The 25,082-nt window shown below is 33.7% G+C and overlaps 1 protein-coding gene across 5 annotated transcripts in view; it reads left to right on the top strand.

Moving 5' to 3' along the window:
- Positions 1–25,082, top strand: part of LOC123308282 (potassium/sodium hyperpolarization-activated cyclic nucleotide-gated channel 2) — a 364,375-nt gene that overhangs the window by 301,805 nt on the left and 37,488 nt on the right. For 3 of the 5 annotated variants that reach the window (XM_044890874.1, XM_044890875.1, XM_044890879.1), the window contains one exon: positions 14,642–14,740. The exons of the other annotated variants lie outside the window; for them this stretch is intronic. In XM_044890874.1, coding sequence (XP_044746809.1) covers positions 14,642–14,740 — 99 coding nt within the window. The remainder of the gene's footprint in view (positions 1–14,641; positions 14,741–25,082) is intronic. 5 annotated transcript variants of the gene reach the window in all.

Raw genomic sequence — 25,082 nt, 5'->3', positions numbered from 1 at the left:
GATCCTGGGTGGCAATGATGAAGCATTCTGTCTCGGGAAACATTCATTCATTCATTGCTCTATCCAGTTACCGGGAATAAATCTACAAAAAGACATAAAAAGAAGAACAGACTCATAATTCCTTAGGGCTAATTGTGACTGTGTGTCCCCTGTGACTGAAGAGACCCAACTGTGACCTAGAGATCCTTCCACACTCTGAGCATGGATAGTCACCAACCAGATCTGGCCGCCGCTGTATCCTTCTCGATTCTCCATTATAACTGTGGACCAAAGACCTCCACTGTGATCTGTCTAACGCTAGATGTTCTCAGTAATGATTGGCATTAACTAATTTTAGGGATTGATGTAGTGTATCCTTAAACCGCTTATACTGGCTTCCTGGTTTCTGAGCTCCCTCTGTCAATTCGCCATACAGAGCTATATTATGGAGACTTGTGTCTTGCATCCTCAGAATGTGGCCGCTCCATCTGAGTGGGACCCTCGTTACTTGAGTCTCAATTGTTGTACCACTCGCCCGTTGCAAGACTTCTGCATTCGAAACTTTGTGGAACCATCTGATGTGCATTATCTGTCTTAGATAACGTTGTTGCGTTAGTTCAAGCTGTTTAATATGTCGCCTGTAGGGCGTTCAGTTTTCGCTTCCGTAAAAAGGCGTTGGGAGTACCACTGCTTTGTAAACAGCTGTCTTGGTCGTCAGATTGAGGTCGTGATTTTGAAACACTCTGACCTTTAGCTTCCAGAATGCCCGCGATGCCGAGTTGATACGGTTGTGTATTTCCGTGTCTAGGTTAGTCCTAGCATTTATGAAGCTTCCCAAGTATTTGAACTGCTCGACCTGTTCCAGAGTTTCATTCTCCAGGCTCGGGAAAAAACTTTCCGGAAGTCAACCAGTAGTTCGACGCAGATATGTCGACATAATCATGATTGACCTCCCATGTGAAAGTGGGCCATCACTATCTGCATTTCGCTTCCTGCAGAATGTTTGACGATTTTGAAGTGAGCCTATTTCATCTTAAACGACATGAGTGTGTCAGTATCTCGAACTACTTAATGAAGTTAGAATGAAGAAGCCTTGTTTAGGAAAAATTCTCGAAGTCCTTCAATTTCCTGACAAACGTTTGGACAAATCAACAATTTCTCGACCTCCAACATGTCGTGGCAGCTCTTTTCGTTCTATTGAGCTTTTAGAGTGATGTTATGATGTTCTTATTTTCTCTGAAAGGCTGTTAAATCAGAGGGGATCCAATATATGTACCGAATTAGTAGCTCAGTGCTGAGCAAGCATAGGTATTAATCGCTCTGATTAGACTTTTGCTGTTTAGACCAGTTGAAAGTATGCCTGAATTTTCTTGTTTTGAAAAGGATGTCCCTCTCTGTCAAAAAATAAACATTATGAGAGTATTATGGTTGAACTAATTTCCGTTGTTTCGGGAATATCATGAGGCACGCAAATCCATAAATTTGAAATTTGAGCTTATTACGCTGCACAGATACCTATGTACCAGCATCCACCTAGGAGGCAAGCACAGTATGCTCCTGATGGCACCTTAATACCACCAACAATAAACAGGACAACAGAGGTGCTACACAAATATCTTTCAGTTTCAGTGTGCTTGCCTGTATGTTCATTGGGTCCACTGATAGTCTCTGAAACATATCATAACCTTCCTGCCAACATTGAATATCACGAATAGTTATTCATATTTTAATTTTGTATATTGTGTAAGATCACAAAAATCGAACAGTCCTCTGATGACAAATATCAATTCTGGATGCGAAAATTTTTAATGAATAATACAGAAGAAAAGACAACCCGTTTCATAAATATTTGTTGCTGCTTCCGTATTCTGATATGAAGTAATGGTAAAATATGTAAAAAGTGAGTTCATAAGGTAAATTAACTGAAATGATGTAAATCACAAAATCAAATGAGAAACAGTGGATCGAGTAGAACGTTTATACTGATAACACTACTGATGACAAATATAAAGGCAACATTCAAATAAAAGTGTTCCTACTCTTGAAATCAGTTCCTTCCAACTAATGTCCTCAATCAATTTTGTGAGGACACATATTATGTTTTCCCAGAATTCCTCCAACGCTAGAACAACATAATCCTAGTTATATTTCAGTGTCATTCAAATTTTCCGGGTTCCTATGAAAGAGTCTGATTGTTCTGTTAACATCTTGATTACACACATTATGAATGAAAATGAGATTCAAGCAATCTTCGTTCGAGGAAACAAGCATATTTTGTCAAAACTCCAATAAACAGTGATCTCAAATAGTTGGGGAGCCCAAGAGGGAAATTCGGGATTTATTCGAGTGTCAGATTAATATAAGGGGAGATACCTTGAATCCTGTAAAGTACCTCTACCAAAAATTAGCCCTTTAATAGGGGGAATTTTCTGGGACAGCCTGTCAGAATTAAAAAAAAGCGTTGTACGTACTCGAGCGTGTCAGCTTGAGATATACCGTGGTCAATTACATGTTGAAAAGTATACCTTCGCGCGGTGTTTTTTTTATATTCCAGCTAATGATCCAAGAATAACGTGAAAAATATGATCTGACACTTTCAGCAAGCCGAAACAATAAGATTTGACCATAAAGGTCACAAAAATCAGTGTTTTCGAATTATCTCCTCTCCTAGTGATCAAATTGTTTTCGCATTTATTATAAAAGTTGTAGGGCATAATATTTTCTACAAATTTTGTAGGAAGCAATTTTTTCTACGTTTTAACGTTTTTGAGATATATGGCGATGAATGTACATAAGACTGGGTTTATACATTGACCTTGGCCTTTCGCATGTGTGGCTAACCTCCTCTCTCTTATCGCCCTTTAACTCCAAAAACGGTTAAGAGTAGGCAAAATTGCTTCAGAAGAAAGTTGTAAAGAATTTTGTTATCTACGACTTTCATAATGAATATAGAAAGGATTAGAGGTACAGGAAGGAAAATATTTCGAAAGAAAATGCCTTGTTATCATCTTCAAACTGTCAGTTGAGATGAAAACCCCCCTAATTAATGTCAGATTAATGGGTCAACACGTCTGCAATACCGAGGTTTCCCATCTGTTTGAAAATCTGACACGCTCCAGTATGTACAAGTAACGATTTTTTTTGCATTTTCGCTGTGACCTTGCCTCACATCCGAATTGTCAGTCCCTTGAAAGGTAGCTTCCTTTGCGTCCAATCAGCATAACCTCCAAAAATCTGACAGGCTTGTTAAAATTTTTTTTGGACCATTTTCAACTCTTCCGTACGGCCAGCCCCACCACTCAAACTGTCAGTTTAATATGAATTCATTTATCAGAGACACGTAGCGCATATACGATATCTTAATCTGACACGCTCGAGTACACCTGACGAAATTATTTACATCTTTGAGAAACTGCAGACGCTTTCCCCACCACTGAAAGTACATACATCATAGAACCTTTTTTTCTTTCTACCATCTAATGTTCAAAATCCTCTAGGTCGCCACGACGCTCGAGTAAATCCCTATTTAGCATAGTCGGCTCATCAACAAAAATAGGACTGAATGAAAATGAATTTCACAGGTGTGAATTCCTGATGTTTGATATTTGCAATAATGAATAATTTGATAATACCTTAAATGAATGATCACAACTGACCACGTTGTTGAGCTTAGAAACGTGTTATTTGTCACTGTTGGTCATATGATAAAACATTTTTGTCGGGTTTTATAGCAGTACAATGATTAATTCTATTGATTATATAAAAAAATTATGGGTGTCTATTTGAAATGAAATGAGGAACATTTCAATCAGAAATCAATCAAAATTGAGCATTTACTGTGAATACTCTGTGAAATGTTTTAATCAAGATCACAATTTAAATCATACAACGTGGCTTCAATAATATTACCTGAATATGTTAATACGTTAAAGAACCATCGTTGTGATTATACCGAATAGGGGATATTTCCCAAAAGCTCAAACTCTGGAATGCTTCGGAATATCAGTGGTGGACAATTTATTGGACATGTCACATGATAAAAAGTGTACTTTCACCCAGAAGATGATACTGTGATAGCGAAACAACTCATTACCATTCGAGTGGAATAAGAACTCGGTTACTTGAGTTGTAAAGTACCTATACGATTATTTCAATTCACGTATGATCAAATAGATCGATTTTTCCTTTTATTTTCGGAAAATCCAGAATTGAAATTTTTGCCAGAGGAATAAACACAACCAATAGATTTCTGGACTAATTTAAAGGTTATGATATTTTCGAGACCATTGTAGGAAAATTCTTATCAGTGGTTTGATCATCTTGTCGAATGTAAATGTTAGCATAGACACAATTCATGTCAAAATGGAAGGATTTGAGTCATTCATTCAATGCAGTAGTATGGATGGAAAGAAAAGCGAGAGTTTCAATTTGTAAATATATAGTTCTGAACACATTCGAATACCAATAGTTCACATGAAGACATTTCGAACCTATACACTTAGCTTCCTTGTCGTTTTTTCTTCACTGTTTGAGTTTCTCGCTAGGTTTTTGGTTTTTGTGACCTCAGAATTGGTTTGAATGATGGTTGGTTCGTTTGAAATTTTCTAACAGATTTGATTGTCATCTTTTTTCGTTTCAACAAAGATGTTACATATTGTAACAAACTTTGAAACACCAAAGCTACAGGAAGTTTTTGAAGGATACTACTTATTGAATCTTTCTTTTTCCTGGTATTCAGATCTTTCATACCCCTGTCAGGGTATGGTGAATCTTTTTGTTTTGGAGATTATGAAATATTTCAGCTCAATAACAAAAGTAAAAGTTAGGTGACAATTATCTTCAGGTAAAAAAAATTGTTACTCAAAATTGTCTCTTCAAAATAAATACGAAGTGATTTCTCGCATATGTTGTACCTTTATATCTGACCAAATTAAGCATGACAAATTCTTAAACACAATATCGAGTACCCATTTTATAATCCTTCCTCACAGCACTTTGTATAAAGGGATAACCACAATTAGTTTCTTCATTTCTTGTTTCATGCTTTGCACCAATATTTTGAATTGCAAAAAATTACGGCAAAACAGAGCAAAGACTTTTTATAGATTTTGGTTTGATATTCAGACCTACCTTTTAATCTGAGTTTGGAGCTTTTGTTTCGGGGCGGACTGATTTAGGCTTTATTCAAATTCAAACTCGTAAAAAACAGCCTGTGTGTAGTTGTTCATTATCATTTTGATACACTCACCGGCAAAAAGAACTTTGCTTAAATTCGTTGTCCAAGAACTTTCGTAATTTTTCATCGATTTCAATTGTTTCTACGCCAAATTGTAGATAAATTCATGGGTATTGAAACAAACATTCGAAAAGTCCTCCAAAAATGTTGATATCTGATTTATACTGAGTGAGAAAATGATGTATTTGTAGTCCAATTTCTTAAGACCCTGTGGAACATTTCGGGAAATTTGTAGAATTTACGCTCAGTAAATTACAAAGACCATCCTTTTTGCCGTCTTGCAGTTTTTATTTCACCTAAATATCTTGATTCGTTTCGAAGATACACGTATTCAAATAAAAGCCTGGAATTGTTTTAGGGAGAAAATTTAATTTGTTATGTTTTAATATTCTACAGTAATTTGACACTGGTCAAGTGTTTCGGGCTTGGAACATAGATACATGGAATGGAAAATAAAAAATTTCATGCAGCTCTATTCCTTAGAGACGTCTGACCACAAAACACATATTCATGAAACATGAATGGGTGGGGCATACCAATGATTCATTTAATTTGAGACATTCATGCGTGCCAATTACGAAAATATTAAAATTATGATGAAAAAATACATTCCGGTATTTTTCATGAGTTTGAGATGAATGTCCTCGAAAACTCAACGAAACAAGCAAGAATATAAAGTCTGATTACCTGATCAATTGGTGATTTTTTTCAAGTGTTTCATTAGACGTATTTGAGGAAGGAATTGTAATATATATTCAAAATGTTGGATTTTTGTGTACACGAACTTGAATTGTAAAATATTTTTAAGCGGAATATACTTCCTGTTTACCGGAAACATAGTTGTTCGAATTTTTCAATTCTACACTTATTTGATGTTTGATAAAAAAAAAAGATTGTCACAAATTAGGGTCCATATCTTCGAAATCTCTCATTGTAAAGTACCACCTGATATTCTTTCTTGAATAACTCATGAGGAAATATTATACAGGGTGTCTTAAACAGGGCTACAAAGAGTACCTCAATAAATCTCTATGATATCTCATTTTTTTCAAATGGCAACCCTATAATTTTGTAATTTCCATCCATTCTCGTCAAAACTATTTGGGGTGTCCCAAACATTTCATGCCTTTAAAAACAGTATATAGTTGTGTCGTTACTGAATAAAATTCGAACTTCACGACTAAAACCAGGTTTCGCACCGTCAGATTCATTTGTATGCTTTGTTTTTTGAAGTCGGCTATGTTAGAAACTCCTATTCTTACTTTTTCTCACTGATCTACTAAAATAACATGAGCTGTAGTAGGGTGCAGGCTGCATTAAGGGGATTATTACCTGAACAAATAAGAAAAGCTATATTAGATGAAGTTCGTAGAAGAATCGATAAATTTATGAAGGTAGGGGGCCAACATTTTGAAAATTTATTGTAGTATTAGTTTCCTGTTAGTTTTAAACTAAGATATCATATCATTATCCGTTTGGGGTTAATCATAGACTCATAAAGAAATCCTTTATTAGTCTATGGGGTTAATGCATTCATTACGGAGAAAATTGTTGTGATACTTCCTGAACTTTGATTTCATTGAAGTTCGTAAATGTGAATTTCTTTCGTTAAATTTCTAATCATCCATTTTAAGATTTTGTTACATTTGCCGCGAATGAAAAACATACTTTTGATTATTATTCTACATTCTAGTGTTATTATTATTATTGCATGTTTTGCATAGTGCTTGATCACTAATAAAAATGTAGAAATCACAGTTTCTAGTTTCTAGGATAGCCTACTTCAAAAAATACAATCATACAAATGAATCTGACTGTGCGAAACCTGGCTTTACTCGGATTTATTTCAATAACGGCAAAAATACTGATTTTAAAGACATGAAATGTTTGGGACACCCTATTTAGTTTTTGACGACCAGTCGACTGGATTTACAGAATTATAGGGTTGACCTTTGAAAAAATTAGATATCATAGTTTTATTGAGGCTCATTTTGGAGCTCTGTTTCAGACACCCTGTATAATATTTCCTCATAAGTTATACAAGAATGAGTATCACCGTACTTTCTCTTGATCCACTCTTTCAAAAAGAAATCCTTACCAGGAGAGATTTGGAAGATATGGACACTAAATTGTGACAATCTTTTTTCGAAAAAATTCGATAATCAGGCTATAATCCAAAAATCACTTGGGTGGTTATGCATATCATATATAATATCGGTGTAGAATTGAACGAAAAATTCGAATATGTATAAATATACAGGTTGTTTCATTTGAAATAACGAAGTTACATTTGTTTCCGGTTAAACCGGAAGTAGATTATGCTTGAAAATATTTTACAATTCGTGTTCATGTGCTATGAAACGAAAATAAAAAATCTTGAATCTGTATTACAATTCCTTCCTCGAATAAGTTTAATGAAACATTTGAAAAAATCACCCTATAGTTACTCCTTTCATTGGCTTGGACCTTTCTGTACTATGGAAAAATGTACCTACATTCAAGAAAACGTATCAGAAGAAGAAAAAAACCAAAAGAAAAGTACTTCAGTAGATTCTTCCAAGGCTGGATCGTTCCGAAAAGTTCTTTTGGAACTTCGAAGTTACGAGTATTGAAAAGTATCTTGAGCTCAGCAAGAAAATGCTACATCTGCTACATCATTGGCCTCCTGAAGTTATTGTCTCTGGTATCTACACCAGAACTTGTACAGAGTAGGAGAGTAACCACATACTGGAGTTCATAAACCTCTTGAAGTGGAGGGTGAACTGTAAACATGGTGAGAAAAGCTCTGAAATGGAGCACAACAGATCTTGAAGTCCGACCCCCCAAAATCTAAAATCTTGATGCATCCTGAGCAGCAGTTCTTGATTCATGTAAATGGTATCCTTTAAAAATGAGTTTCATAAATATATTTTTTCAGTCGTTCAACTACAAGCAGCGTTTTGATACGAAACCGAACAAAACCTCATTCAATCTTCTATTTCTCTGGTCCATTGGTGTAATCTTATTTTCTCGGTGTTCGATATGGTTTGAATATTTCGGATATAAGTTAAGAATGCTCCAACACGAATATCTCTTATGGCATATTTTTCACGTAATCAGCACTCTTCAATTTGCCAATTACAGCGGGTTCACTGAAAATTGGCTGCTTCAAGGACATCTAAAAAAGCTATACTTTCATTTTCAGTTACCGCGGAATGTATTAGTCCTTGTGGTGAACTCGAAAGTGAAATCTGATTAATCTTTTAATTGGCAAGTCTGAATCGTATGGAAATTTATTATTGCATTTTCACTTTGTCGAATTCATTTTATTTGGGCCGAAAATGTGTGATATATGCGTTGTCGTCAATTTGAATTTTCTCTTCCTTTCCGATGTTCACGCACCGAATTTCAAATGCTTCAAGTAACTTTTTTCTCAATTTTAATCCACGTAGTTCTGGCCTTTTTACTATATTTTTTGCCTGGATGTGAATTTGGGAAGATATTGGTAAGATCAAAACCAAATGTGTTTACTTACAACTACTATTATTTTACATGAGTTAATTGATTCTCGCATTCTTCAAATGGGAGGATATTAGTTATTTGCATTCAATAATTATTGAGAGAATAAAATATTCATCTACCTAACACGATTATCTTGATACTTCCAAATAGAAACTAAAAAATCGTTAATCGATTAAATATCAATTTTTGCGAGATAAAGCTAAGTGAGACTCTATTATATTATCTTTCAGAATGATTGTTTCAGAGTGATCAGTAAAAGGAACAGCCATATTTTGTCTGCTACGAATCATTCGCCTTAAACTTAAATTTTTCTCTAATTTCCTCGACAGAGAAAATTGAAATAGCACCAATTTCCTTTCAACACTTCGACGAACATTTACCGTTTGAGTTCTGAAAATTCAGGCACACAAATAGAAAGGTTCAATTTAGAATCTATACTAAAACTAGAATAACATCTGGAGAATTTTTGTTGAATTTGATCTGAATTGAAATATGACCAGCACAAAAATGTATTGGCTTCATTACGAGAATAAAGAAAATTTATCTAATACAGAGAGATTGATGAAGACTTTCTGCTTGTTTCGAAAGTCTAAGTAAAGAGTATCAACTCCTTGGTATAAGTACCCAAAATATTATTGGGAATTCAAAACAAGCGATACGCCCCCTGGTGTCAATTTTTGTAAATAAAAAGTTAATGCACTTTTGTTTGTTTACATCGAGAAACGGAGAATATTTTAGGGTTTCAATGAGATCTTCCATAAAAAATATACCTTAATCTGTTGAAAATATCTTTAGCTATCTCGTAATAATGGGAAAAGCTTAGTGAAGATTTCATAATTCGTATCCTTGGAGCAAATCTTCGATTACGATTTCTTGTGAAGATGTCAGTTTTTACTATTTTTCACGATGAAATGAACTTTTAGTCAATGTTTAAGGTTTTGTACATTTCAAATCAGTTACGAAGAATAGGAGGTGAATTAAATAACCTGGATATATAACCTCAAAATGAAAGGATTTACACAAAAAACAAATCTGTTTCCTTCAGACAGGACTTTTTTCATCTAGTAAGTGGATATACATATGAATTTCGATAACATTCACACAAAATTCATTCAGAAAATCATTTCTGATTCCCAGTTCAACTTGAACAAGTTTTTTTAGCATCAATGTTGCAATTTTAGCTATTGTATATAATGGAGAAGGTAAGATATCATAGTTGTGGCTAGCATAAATTAATTTCCTTCTTTTTGATCGTGCAAAGAGCCAAGAAGTTTGGATTAAAAAAAGATTGCTCTTATTTATCAGCTGATTCAGAACATACTAGGAATTTTTTTATAAATACTAATACTTCATGACATTTATTGACCTAAAATTGATAATAATTAACACACTTGAATCCAGATTGGAAAACCAATCTTCAAAATTAAGAGAAAACAACTATCAACTGAGGAAAAAGGATTTTTGGACGAAAATCTCAAAATCCCTTTCAAAAATGACAATTACTGCATTAACGGCCAGTTTCATAATCAAACCTAAAGTCCCTTTAATTTTAAAGCTTCCTTTAACCCTACTAAAAATGACAGTAAAGGAAGCTTTAAGCTTAAAGTGACTTTAAATTTGATTATGAAACTGGACCTAACTTTTTATTTCGAACTGTCAACACCATGTCGCTGCCATCTACATTTGAATTCCCAATAGTACTCTCTTATTCCAAATGGCACAATATTCCAAGGTGACTTGATTGCCTTTTCACTAATACCAAACACTTCTCTTTTTTGTTGGTTCTTGAAAAGAAGGGTAGAATAGTTGCCAAAGCAAGAATTGCCATGAAACATGAAAATATTGAAAAATATTTCACTTTAAAAGATTTTCAAAATATTGTCCATTATTTTGTAGAGATAAATAGGTATCCTGTTTTCAAATTCGGCCTGACGTTTTGGAACACTCAAATTTCTGGGCATGCTGTACGTATGAGATTAATTAGGTGGAGGTCCATCTAGTTAAAAGTAAGTGACGTCTTCTTGTGAAAGCATAAGGATTACAATATTATTTTGAATATATTGAGGAAGTGGCTCACTGGCTCACAGATCATTTCCAAGGCAAATAGATTCGTGAAAGTGGACCAATTGCATGGCCACCTCGCTCCCCAGACTTGACACCTGTAGATTTTTTCCTCTGGGCACCGAGCACATTCAAAGTCACTATTGTGTATAAAATTCTGCCCTGGGATGTGGACGAATTGAAAGGATTCAATTAAAGGTGTTTTTCAAAACATAAGGGTCGCATTTTGTATTTTTCTCTACGAAATAATGGACAATATTTCGAAAATCTCTTAAATTGAAAATTTTCCCATTATTTTCATGCTTCATTACCGTACGAGTGGCAATGTAATCGTAATTATTCTATTCTGCTTTTTCTTATTTTTCCGAAGTTCTCAAAAAAAAGTTAAAGTGTATAGCAAGCATTGTTGTGAAGGCTATCGAATAAGCTTGAAAGCAAGGTGTCACTCAACCGAACGAAAGTTTACCTCTTTTAACATTATTTCTGATACTGCATGGGGACCTAGATATTAAGGGTGGTACCTATTCAAATTGACACAATATACATGGTGAGTCTTTGACTGGTACAAATATTTTATTTCAACAGTAGATTCTTGAGATCACAAGAAACACTTTTTTCCTATACCATTCTTCGGTCCAGATTAAAAGATATAATAGCCATTATAAATTTTCATAATGAGCTGTGCCACCCCTGGAAAAACAAAATTACCTTCAGAATAACTAAATAAGTCTGTGACACTACACTTTTGTGGATCGTTTGAAAAGAATTGCATTCGGTCAATTTTTCGAATTTCACAGATTGTTTTGAACATCAAATTACTCGAAAAAGACGTATTATACGAGAAAATATAAAGAAAAAGCACTTTCATTTCATAAAACGTTCAAATATCTATTAGATATGGTTCAACTTAGTTCCAAGAGTTGGGTTCTTTGAATTTTAGGTATTTTTTTTTGGTGCGTTAGGGCCATAATGAGAAAACTGGAAGACATGGTGATATCTTGTGTTCGAAAAAGATTCATCGAATAAACGAATAACTATATTTCGAAATTCTTATGATTCAACAGCCTGAACCTTTTAAAGCGAGCTGACTCGGAAGAAATGGTAAAGGAAAAAAGTGTTTCTTTTGACCCTCAAGAATCTACCCTTAAAATATCTGTACGAGTCAGAGACTCACCCTGTATAACAAGGCATAGAAGGAAAATACACAGTGCATATCATTACCTAACGGGTAAACCTTCCCTATATACTAGAATAATTCAACTGTTTTTTCTTGCGAGTAGGTTAGAAATAGGTAAGGATTGAAAAATAGGTAACCTTGCTCCATTGAAATTATCGATCTTGCCAAAACATCTTCTAATGTTAATAATTTTATCCGGGTTGTAGATAAATTGTAAACCTTGTTTATCACAATCATCGAGAACCGTTGGCATTATTACACTTTAATTGTTAGCAACATGTGGTCGATTCTCTTATGGTATCATAAGAGAGAATGCGTATTAAGACTAGTATACTTGTATACAGTATAACGTATTACCGAAAATTGCTTTGATAAAAAAATTTAATAGCATTGACCAATATTCATAAGCATAACCTCTCAATGCAAAATTTCAGCTCACTAATGACAATAGTTCTCTCAAATTATCTATTAATTTGTCTACTTCAATCACAACATAGAATAAAGCTCAAATATTTCACTAGAACGAGGATGCAGAATTCATTTTGATTTTCCGTATGATTTCTACGGAATTCTCATTTAAATGATAATTTTTGAAGCACTTTTGGTTCTGAATGAATGTAGTTTATAATGCATAGTACGCTAACCAAACATTTTCAACAATCTAGGTGCATAATTTACACTAACCAGGAAAAGAAAAAGATTTTTGCTACATTGCAATGCAACACTTTGTTAATATTCATCAGCAGATTCACAAAAGGGTAGCTCAATGTGGAATTTATCGAACGTAAATACAGAGTGAGTACATCTGCTAGATGTCGTTCTTTTATTCGTCATTACACGAGATGAATTCCCAAAAGAATCATTCATAAATAACATGATACACAGTCCAAGTGGAGTATAATGCGTCCAATACAACTTATAGCGTTTTCGATTGGTAAAACTAGTGCTTATTGAGTGCATGTTATAAAATCAGAGCATATATTTAAAGATATCCTTATTCATATTTGAGGTTCTGTGATCCAGTGCAGCACTAGTTTTACCAATAGAAAACGCTATTAGATATTTTTAGAATCTGGAGCTTTATTCACGATTTGTTTCAACGCCCACATGCATAAACTCATCGAGGAAAAACACTTTGGATTTCAATTCCTTCAATTTGATTACTCTTCTAGGAAGGAATGAATATAATATAATAATATAATGATATATATAATGATATATGTATAATGACGAAAAACCACAGTCACAGAAGCAGTGTTAAACTACTTGTATGTGATCTACATATTCACTCCAAACCTTTCAAAAAATAAAATAGATATAAAAATGCTATAAAGATTGAATATAATTCACATTCATGTGTATTGGGAATTCCAAACAAGCGATACGCCCCCTGGTGTCCATTTCTGTAATTACAAAGTTAGTAGTTTACATCGAACTTGCAACATATTCTATAATATAAGGCATCCTAAAGGGTGAGTCTTTGACTCGAACAAATATTTCAACAGTGTATTTTTGAGGTCAAAAGAAACTCTTTTTCCTTTATCATTTTTCTGGAATCGACTCGGTTCAAAGAAAACAGGCAGTTGAAAAACCATAAAGGAAGTAATTTTTTATTCTGTTTCACAAATTGTGTTATCGAATGAAATGCATTTCGGAATATTGTTTTTCATTTACTTGATGAATCTTTTTCGAACACAAGATATCACACACTTGTTCCAGTTTTCTCATTATGTCCATAACGTACCATAAAAATACCAAAAATCAAAAGAACCCAACTCTTGATACAAAGTTGGACGCTATCTAAGGAATATATTTGACCGTTTTGTAAAATGAAAGTATCCTTCCCAATTTTTCGTATAGTTCGCCGTTTTCAATTAATTTGATGTTCTTGAATCAAAAAGTATCTGTGAAATTCGAAAAATTGTGTACTTTGACAGAATACAACTCCTTTTAAAAAATTCACAAATGTGTAGTATCACAGATTTAGCTAGTTATTCTGAAAGTAATTTTGTTTCTCCAAGGGTTGCACAGTTCATTATGAAAACTTACAATGGCTATATCTTTTTATCAGTGCCGAATCGGAAAAAACGGTATAAGAAAAAAGTGATTTTTTAAACCTCAAGAATCTACTGTTAAAATATGTGCACGAGTCAAAAACTTACCCTGTATGTCACGTTAGTCGCCTTCATGAGTTAAAGTTTTCATTTTTTCTTCACTCATTACATAACAAGAAAATAAAATCTCCAAATGTTATTTCAGTTTTGAAATAAATGTATTAATTCTCGATAAAAGCAGGAACAGTCTCATAGCTTTGTTTCGAAATGTCACTTATTGAAGATCAACACTTCTGTTGTTCTATGAAAACTTCAGTTCACGTCACGAAATTCACTCGAGGCAAAAACTTTGAGTTAAATATCCGACTTCCTTTCAGAATAATTTGAAATTCTCTTATTTTTTTCCCTCTATATATCGTCTATAGTAATACGTAATTAGATGCTCGCATGCGCTGCTGTGTCCTTACCGCTTTGCACTGCACCATACTGTCACTGTACTTATTGACTTTCCGAAATTTACTTCTCTATACTGTTGTTGATACTTTGACTCTCTCATAATTCTATTTAAGTCGTTCTCCTGGAAACCAGCGGGTCACGCTTTCTCTATTACCTGGTGTTCTTCGCTTTTTCTAGATCTTGCAGAATCTCCAAAAAAAGCGAACGGAACGGAGGGGGCGCCTCAGTTCGGACCTGAACAAGTCCGGTTACACCAAAAGCAATCTCATCTTTAAGGTAACCCGCTTCGGGCTTGCTTGGCAATGCGCATGACCGACCCGCGGCGCCTCTGCTTCCGCCACTTACAAAATCCACTCAGTCCCATCCTGTACCCTAATGTAGAATTATTTTCCATACATATTTATTGAATAGTATCGAATAGTCAGTCATTGGTGACCCCACAGTGTACTCCTCAGGTAATTGTTATAAATAAGGACATACTGTACAAAATGAAAAAAATCCCAAATTTACAGTAAGTATAGGTAAATATATAGTGATTAGAAATTAACTCTTCAGTATTCACTATTTTCTGGTAAAACGCTCGAAAGAGTCAAGTTTTATTTTAAACTAGGTGCGCAACTTCTCATGCATTTTGAAGAGTGTGCCCTGCATCCTCTACGAGGGGTAGGGTGGAGTTTTTTAAATGGCAACCCTAACCTTTGGTGCCAGGAATGGATACAACTTTTTTTGCTGTGGATAATTGGGTCATGGATGGTTTATTTATGATAGAGATTGTAATGATCTACCTTCACTTTGAGAGGACTGAACCATTTTTTACGAATTCTGGTCTTAATTAAAATATAAATAAAACAATAAAAAACACTCGACTATACGTTTCACAATTTTCACAATAAATTGTGAAACGTATAGTCGAGTGTTTTTTATTGTTTTATTTATGTTAGAACGATGTTTCACCAAGAGATTAGCGAGGAGTCAATTTCTATTAATTAAAATAATTTCAATTTTAAATCCAAATTCAGACATCATTGGAAACCGTGAATATTCAGGACAGTTTTCATCCCTTTTTTAGTTCTGAACAACGATGTAGCACCGTGAAAAACAACCCCCGTCTTTATCGATGTGAACATTGAGGGACATACCTTTTCCGCACCCCACAGGTAGCTACAAATAAAGATGTTCATCATTTCATCAATCTGTATTTAGTTTCTTTCGAGTCTCCATTCAGTCTTTTGGATTTTTCAGAAATCAGAGTACAATTAAAGAATAGTCAGTCAACCGGTATTCTTGTTCAAATTCCGTAGTCTTGCTATTTGACTGTTTTCTTGCTGCGGATCCGTCCTGTAACGAGTAGTTGACGCTCATAATTTTTTTTTCTTTACTCGTACTTCTCTCTCTGTTGTAAACAGTGCTAGCTGGTGTGGAAGCCCATGACCCACTGAAAGCAAGACAGGTGAGACACCTCATCGTGTCCAAATAAACTTGTTCACAACTAACACCCTAGTTGACAAGGAACCTTGTTACTCGAAACCACCAGGGTAGATTTACTATTTCCCCTCTATAGAACATCCTAGGAAACACAGTTATAGGATGAAATGGTTTTACTCATTGAATTCAAATTTTCGGTTTTGTCACTTAGGTATTGTGCGAGACCGATCCCAAACATTTTCAGTGTTCTTATTTTGTGTGAGTATTATCATTCTTTGAAATAAAAATGAGGAAATAACAAGTCCCATAATTTGCTCTCTGCTGTATGCAATCGAATCTAAATTTCCATGCAAAGAATATGAACACACCAAGACTTACGTTCATTCGCTTTTAAGTGTTCAGGTTTCTTATTTTCGTGAGCTAAAATTTATAGAAATAAATAGATGATGAGGTTGACTGAAAAACAAAACCTCATGTCGCTAATTTGATCTGAATGAAGAACATCTTAATTTTTTGTCATAATGGTGGTTTTGATTTCAGATGATTCATCGAATACTACCCAACGAAAAGAGCATATTTTCAAAAAAACTACCAAAACATCAATACGTCCCAGAATATTCATCATTGAATATCAATATCTGCCTCAAAAACATAAAAATTCGACTTCAATATATACAGAGTGGGCCATTAAAAACGAAACAGCAGCTCCGTAGGTTGGCAGAACCGAATTATATGAAATCACACGGACACCTTAATTTTTCATTTTAGGGGAAACAACTTCTAAGATCGAATTTGAAACTGTATCGCTTCTACTCGTAGTGTGACAACCCCAACCTTCATATTTTAAATGTAAATGATGGGGTGGAGGCACTTTATTTGAAAGACCTTTCTATTCTGAGTTCAACATATTTGATTTTTATGCAATCCATTTGTTTTTGAGATATTCAAGTTCGAATGTTGTACAGAATTGGTTATTCCGTTGAATTTGTATGAATTGTATTGTATGAATCAATCAACATTTTATTCTATGGTAACGACTATAAATGTTAACTGCCATACACCAAAAATCAAAATATTACTGACTGTTCCTTCTGTTAACAATTAAAGTAAAAATAGTTTATTCATCGGTAGAATGACTCGAAATTATTTATCTCTTTTTGAAAATGGCCATTGCGAAAACAGTTCAGTTGATTTATAATCAAAATTTCAGAATGAATGAGTGAAAATTCCATTGATATACACATCATGCTTGAAAGCAAAACCAACGTTGCTTGAAATTTAAATGTAGGTAAATATTTCGAAAACGAATGAAAAAAAAATTAAATATGTTGAACTCATAATAAAAAGGAATTTCAAATGAGGTACCACTTATTCCATCTCGCCTACACAAAATATAGTGGTTGGGGTTGTAACACTGAGAGTTGAAGAGATACGGTTCAAACCTTAGAAGTTTGTCCCCCTGTTTTTATACAGGGTGTTTTAAAAGGTGAAGCTTTTTTCCGATAAAAGTAAAACTCACCAAAATAAGTCGTTCAACCAAAAATTGTCTATATAAAATATCCAAGATGGCTGAGATACAACCCCTAGAAGTTGACAAAATTTCATTGAATTTCAAGTACGGGACTGTGGAAGGTGACTCCGGCATCACAAAAACGAAATAAAACATAAACATTTGGCTGAACAATGAATGGTTCAGTACCAAGTTCATCGGATAAGATGCATCAGGTCACTTTTGAGAGAATCATAATTGTTGTATCGTGCAATTTAGGGTGAAAAAAGAGTAGAAAATCGAGGCAGTTTCTTGAAAGTGCTTATGTTAGTTATCTTGAAAAAGTGCTATGATGTTTTCCATTTCATCCCATTTGTACGACGATTGTTGAAACCTCCGAAAAAGAAGATTGTGATGTCCATTGTGAAAAATTCGTGAATAATTCAGATGAATTTTATTGGTGAGATTTTTAAGTATTATTCTATTTTTTATACTTATATCTTGTCTCTGTCAGTTGGTATCGAAATGAGCCATTTCATATAATCGTGTAAGTTACTAAAAAATAATGAGAACAATTGGGCAATTCTAAATTTCCATTTTGATCACTTAAATGATGGGTTCAGAGCTGAAGTAAACCAAGTCCATGCAGCCTAGTTTTGAGATGAATGGCTTAGAAGTTTTTCATCGCCAATTAATTCAAAAGTGACTTCTTTAGATTTTAAAAGATTAGAATGTAAACATATGCTCACATAAGAATAATATTAAATAAAGAAGTCACTTTGTAATTAATTTGAGATACACAACTTCTAAGCCATTCATCTCAAAACTAGGCTGAATGGACTTGGTTCTGAACCCCTCAAATATCGAGCGAGCCATTATCCCAAACGAAACCACATGGTTGAATCAGGAGATAAGTTTTTTCCCACTGCTTTACGATAATTCAGCAAAAAACGGTCTAAAGTCGTATTAGGATCTATTTCAGTAATGCTCTTCAATTTTTTTCTCAACTTTGTCATTTTGAAAGTTTTGTACAGGTGATTTTTGGTGTAACGCTTCATTTTGTCCAGTTCTACATTCTGTTGAAAAAAAACCCTTACCTTCGAATACACCCTGTATAATTCAGTTCTGCAAACCTGATGGCTCACTTTGTATCTAGTCCTAGCCATTTCAATCTCTTAATTGATGAATTAAGAGACCATCAATGACCAAACCATCTTCGAGAACGAAAAATCCATCCACTTCTGACATTAAAAGATAAGGTTGCCATTTGAAAAAACGACTTCAACATTTCTCAGAAAGTGCATGACAATTTCGTCAATTACTGATGGAAAGTTCCAGGAATCAAAGGAAACGAGAAAGCCAAAATATTCGCCAGAAAGGCTGCACAAATGCCAATAAAAGGCCCAGAGCCTTTTGTGGTATAGGAAATTGCATCTATACGAAAGAGTTTTGGAGAAGGAAGAAACCAAAAGAGAAACAAAATGAAGAAATTTTCCAGGAATAGAGCATTCCAAAAAGTTCCTCCGGATTTTAAGACCGCAAGATCCAAGAATTATTTGGACTTCGGTAAGAATAAGTTATGCCTCCTAACTGGCATTGTCACAGGACATTGTTGCCTTAGAAAGCATATGATTAGAATGGGTTCATCAGAAAGAGTGTAGATTCTGTTCATCTGGTTACATAATGCCTCGCCATTTCAAGCCTGCTCAAGGAATGCCTTGGACGAGAAAATTATAGTAAAATGAGGACTCCTTAAAACAATCTCAAATACTGAAAGTCATTGATTGGAACACTAGAGCTGGAGGTCGAACTGTAGGCTGTAGAGGGCGCTGAGAACAGCTCTGATAGACCTTAAGGTCGCAGTAACATGTAACTCCCTTATCAAACTATAACTATAACTAACAAATGAAAAGTTATTTATTCGAAATGGTGAATACCGATGATATGAATTTTCTGCGTTACTTTTTACTCACCCTGTTCAGATACTCCAGACGCATAGCATACTTCGATATCATTTTCAACAAATAGTACGATTTGAACCACACAACATTATTCAGGAAGCTATGGAAAAGACCATCACATCGAAGAAGACCAAGACTAAAACATGATCGGCATCTTATCTTTTCATTGGGATGGTCTTTCCGTTAGCACTATGAATGATGGTGCAATGCGTAACATTCTGATGATATTTATATCGACGATTGTAATGCGTGTGACTCGTTCTGTTTACGATATGATATTTTTCTTAATTTATAATTCACAGCCTACAACTCATCTTCAAGTTCTTCGAAACTGAGCCTGTTTTTGGGAAATGAATGAAACAGAAACATAGATACCATGTGTTTTTAATCTCTTCTTACGGACATTATTACAACAATATATATATGTTGTATTGCGAATGAGGTATTTGTCTTAATAGTCAGATTTTATTATAGTCAGTCTCATTTGAGATCTTAAGTTTTAATTTCAAGGTCACTGCAAGGTATAAGTTTGCATTTTCATCTTGTGTTTCAGAGCTGGTGTCCAAAGGCACCAGCCTCCTGTAGAGCTGGAGCCAAAAGGCACCAGCTATGAGGTGAAGTAAAAGTGGATGAATACTTCTATAATATTTCATCTAGCATGTTTCTGAACGGCTGCAAAGTTTTAGGCCGTATGACAACATTTTGAAAAACAAACAGCATTTAATCAAGAATTGAGCTCAATTCTGCCGTAAACATTTTCTGAAATGAGAACATCTTAAGAACTTCAATAGAGGGAAATGTTAAAGGCTTTTCGAATTTTTTTTTCATATCATAAGATGTCGGAAAACAGATCATAGATCCAAGGTCATGTATTCAAGCAAAGTGATAAGAGTTCTGGACATCATTACCTGGCATATAAATTTCTGAACTTAACCTTGTAGTGACCTTGAACATTAAACTTTCTCGAAATATGGAAGACAAACAGCTCCACGCATTCCACCGTAAAAAACACGAAGGTATAAAAAAAATTATTGTCGTAGATTCATTGACACTGGGTGTTCTATCACTTAGTATCAGGCTGTCTTGGTTTCAAAGAATAAGTAATGTTGTACATAGAGCAAACCGATATCAACCTCAAGAACTAAAACTGACCTTTTTGGTTTCTCCAGTTGATCGTTTATCGGAAAATATCACAAGCACCATTCACAGAATTTCAAAAGTTCAATTGATAGTTAGAAAGATATTTATCAATCGATTTCAAATCGTGATCCCACAACATCAAAGAATATGTCCATTGAAATTAACATACAACGCCTGAGGAGTACACAAAACCAATTTGTATCAATCAAAATTCACATGATATTTGTTATTCATCCATACAACCAGTTGAAGAAACGTAGATTTTAGATAGTTGCCTGTTGAGTAAACTGAATCAACAGTCCTCCTTATTAGTCGAAGACTCGCATTGGAAGAATTTCTCTTACGTCTCCAAACAGACCTATGAAAAATGTTTCCGTTACATATTTTCAGAATCCCGAACATCGTCTGAAGCAGTTCGATACATAGATATGAATAATATTGTTATTTTTAAAACCTTCAACCCATGAGATGAGGAGTCGTGGTACTGCTTAAGCATGCTCCTATAGTCACAAGTCACCATCGAAAAAAAAATTCTATCTACAACCAGCAAGTTCACATCAATCAAATTTGCATTTTCACATTGATGTCAACTGCTTGTTATTATTGCATCAATCTTTCACTGCCTGATTCTAGAATGTTAGATGCATGTTTGCTTCTTTTAATTTTCTCTAGCGACTTATTTTTACTTTTCTTATCGATTTATTTTTAACTTTTCCGATTCATTCGAACACGTGAAAACTAAGATATTCATACATGTGGAATAATATCTCATTGTTTCAATTCGAAGGTGCTGAGTACATTTTATTTAGAAGTACTTGACACACGCTTTTAGAACCATGATAGCTTCCCTGCTTATATTCGAGCACAGCTTGCTGGCAGTTTGCAGAAAGTTTTCAAGTTTAGGTAGAAGCTGGAGGTGTAATAACTGCTGATTGGGTGTTTCGGTCACAAATAACAGTATTGAATAACATCTTGATTTTGGAAGTCTGCAATCTATTGATATTCTTTACAGGAGACAATTATTGGTAACAGGAATCATAACGAGGGTTTCAAAATGTATTCCAGAGGTATTTTATTTTATTTGACTGATTTTTCATGGGGTTTATATTTTCTCCTGGTTTTAAATGATTTTATTTCAATGTAGGTATACATGTACAGGGTGGGCAAATTTTGATGTTTTAGCACTACAGCTTTTAAACCAGTGGAGATAGACAAAATCTGATACCCCATTCCCGATCTTTTTTCTGAGAAATTTACAATAGTAGTAGTCATTTTTGGCCACCTTCTTTTGTTTTCGAGTTATAAGCGAAAATTGGAAAATTGGCAATTTCGAAATAAATTTATATCTCCGCTAATACTGATGATAGGGCTGAAGCTAAAACATTATACAGGCACTTTTTTGCGTAGAATCTAGTGGCGTGCTCGCCTTTTGAGCAGGATTTTCAAACACGAAGCTATGTCCCAAAGTTCTGTTTTTTTTAATGCGGACATTAGATTTCTGTGCAATTTTCTGAAAGCTTAATGTTTACTGATCTCAAAAATATATAATATCATATGGTTTGTATCAAAATAAATAATAGAAAATAATTAAAAACCTTTTTCCCCCTTATTTCTTTGGTTTTAACCTTTGACGACCTCAGAAAAATAGAGCTCTCTCTAACATGAGCAGTCTCCTTCAGGCAATGTCATTCTTTCTATGCTTTTTACCAATTTTCACAAAATTTGAATCAAGATATATTTCATAAATTTTTAAAATAATGAAAGGACTTATAATAGAAGAAGACACTGGTAATCATACGATGCTATATTTTTCTATGCTCATCAAAAGTTGAAACCATAGAAATATTGAGAGAAAAGGTTTTTGACCATTTTCTATTATTTATATTTATATGAACCATACGATGTTATATAATTTTGAGATGAGTGAAAATTAAGCCTTCAAAAAATTTCACAGAAATCTTATGTCCCCATTTAAAAAAACATAACTTTGTGTCATAGCTTCGTAATTAAAAATTCTTCTAAAAAGGCGAGCACGCCACTGGATTCTACGTTAAAAAGTGCCTCTATAATGTTTTATTTTCAGAGCTCTATCATTAGTATTAGCGGATATATAAATTTATTTCGATATCGCCATTTTTCCAATTTTTTTTTTATAACAAAAGAAATTTGCCAAAAATCACTAATACTATTATTAGTTTCTCAGAAAAAGGGAACAATAATGGGGTATCAGATTTTGTCTATCTCCTCTGGTTTAAATAACTGTAGTGCTAAAACATCGAAATTTGCCAACCCTGTACATGTTTCGACAGTTATTAGACTTGAACAATAAAAAAGTTCTTCCTTCAAGTGAGTATGAGCTGAAAACTCAGCTCATATTGGAGGTACATACAACATATATGTGTTTTGAAATATTCGCTGAAATATCCTTTGTATCAGCCTGTATAAAAAAATTTCAGCTGAAAGTTTCTTAGTCTTCAAGAGGAAATTTGACCTTGAAGCTTGATTTCAAGGAACAATAGTGTTTTGAATGGGAAATATACCTTTTTCTTGGCTGAATATCAATTTTCTTGAGGAACTCAAAACTACAACGTTTTTGACGTTTTTTCAATGAAATGAATTTATCTGGAGATATGATATATGATAAAGTATTATCATACCAAGAATTTATTTCCAATTGAAAAAATTTACTTGACCTTGAAATAACCTTGAACTATAATTCCAAGGTCGAATTGCATGTCTGCCTTTAATGTCTCCCTGAAGTCTGAGAAACTTTCAATTGAAACATCTTTTCGATACAGGCTTTCCCTGAGGAGTTATATCAGTTGAAATGAGCCATCCTGTATTTCAAAGATTGTGCTGTATTTTCAGAAGAACAGTTTAGCTTGTTTGTTTCTTTGAACTACTGTTTCATCATATGTTTTGTCAATGTTTTTAATGACCTGTGAAAGCATATGTGATATGCAATTCATCAATAAAACCGTCCTTTGTCCTAGATTTATAATAAAAAATTGGAAATATATGATATGCGAAAAGTGCTTATTTCTTTTTTTTAAGGACGTTTCCTATGAAATTTTGGAATCTTCCAATGTTTTCGTTCATTCAATGAAGTTATAACATTTTTATTGAAGTCGGCCTGCTAGATTCCAAGTTACGACTTTCAATTTGTTTTGGCGGTCATATTGGATTTTTTCAATAAAAATCAATAAAAATATTCGCCTTCAACATTCGACTCTGTTTGAAGGAATTCGTATATTTCAAAATACAGGGTGAGTCTTTGACTCATATGAATAGTAGATGCTTGAGGTCAGAAGAAACACTTTTTTCCTTTAACATTTTTTCCGGATCGGATCGGTTTAAAAGATACAGGCTGTTGAAAAACCATAAGAAAAAATTTATTTATTGTTCTCTCACAAACGGTTTTATCGAATTAAATTAAGTTTTTCATTTATTTGATGAATCTTTTTCGAATACAAGATATCACCTACGTCTTCCAGTTTTCTCATTGTAACCACTATGTACAATAAATATAAAAAAAATTCAAGAATCCAACTCGTGAAAATAAGTTCTAATGAATATTTAAATGTTTTGTGAAATAAAATTATTCCTTATACTTTTTCATATAATGCGCCGTTTTCGAGTAATTTGATATTCAATAATTAAAAAGTACAAGTGAAATTAAATGAATACCACTCTATTTAAAAGATCCACAGATTTAACTAGTTATTCTGAAAATAATTTTGTTTTTTCAGGGGTGGCATAGAGCTCATTATGAAAACTTAAAATGGCTTTATCTTTTTATCAGGGCCGAATTGAAAAAAATGGAATAAGAAAATAGTGTTTCTTTTGACTTCAAGAATCTACTTTTAAAATATTTGTACGAGTCAAAATCTCATCCTGTATATTCGAATATTATTGAAAATATCTGGGCTCGTACTAAGAAAGTATTGAATTCATCATTTTCAAATAGGTTTTTTCACTTCTATTAATTCGTATTAATAAATAAATATAAAAATGCTATAGAATAAAAGTTTTTTCATATTAATTATCTTTTAACGTATCATGTCTGTAGCTTCTAGTTGAAGGAAAACTGATCCTGTTTGAATTATTGAGAGATAATGTGTTTTTTTTAGTTTCGATGGATAGGAAGACTGATTCAAAAACGAAATTCATAGCGCCAATTGTACGGTAACAAATATTTTTAAAAATATTCCCAAATTTTTCTTTTCGATTCGAATTCAAACAAACTAAGTGTTATATATATCCTTGTTCATTTTTCAAGGGGAAAACTCAATGAGGCTGCTATAGAGAAAAAAAATTGAAAGTCGTATCTTATTGAAATCTAGGAGGACGATTTCAAAAATCTCTTCCCGCAAAGGCAGAACTTTTTTGTCAATAAACGAAATTTCTATCTTGTTTAGTTTGGAAGATAGTAATGGTGCACATCGAATTTGTCACCACCCTGTATACGTGCAAGTAGTTCTCATTTATTATCCATAATCATTTTAGATCTTTGAAGCAACATATTTTTCAAGAAGAAGATGTAATGGTTCTTTTTTAGTGCTTTGTTTAACTATTTATATTGAAATATAACTAGCTATAAATA

The sequence above is a fragment of the Coccinella septempunctata genome, chromosome 2 (assembly GCF_907165205.1).
Source record: "Coccinella septempunctata chromosome 2, icCocSept1.1, whole genome shotgun sequence".
Lineage (NCBI taxonomy): Eukaryota > Metazoa > Arthropoda > Insecta > Coleoptera > Coccinellidae > Coccinella > Coccinella septempunctata.
The sequence above is the reverse complement of the archived record's forward strand: the minus strand, read 5'-3'. Positions and strand labels throughout refer to the sequence as shown.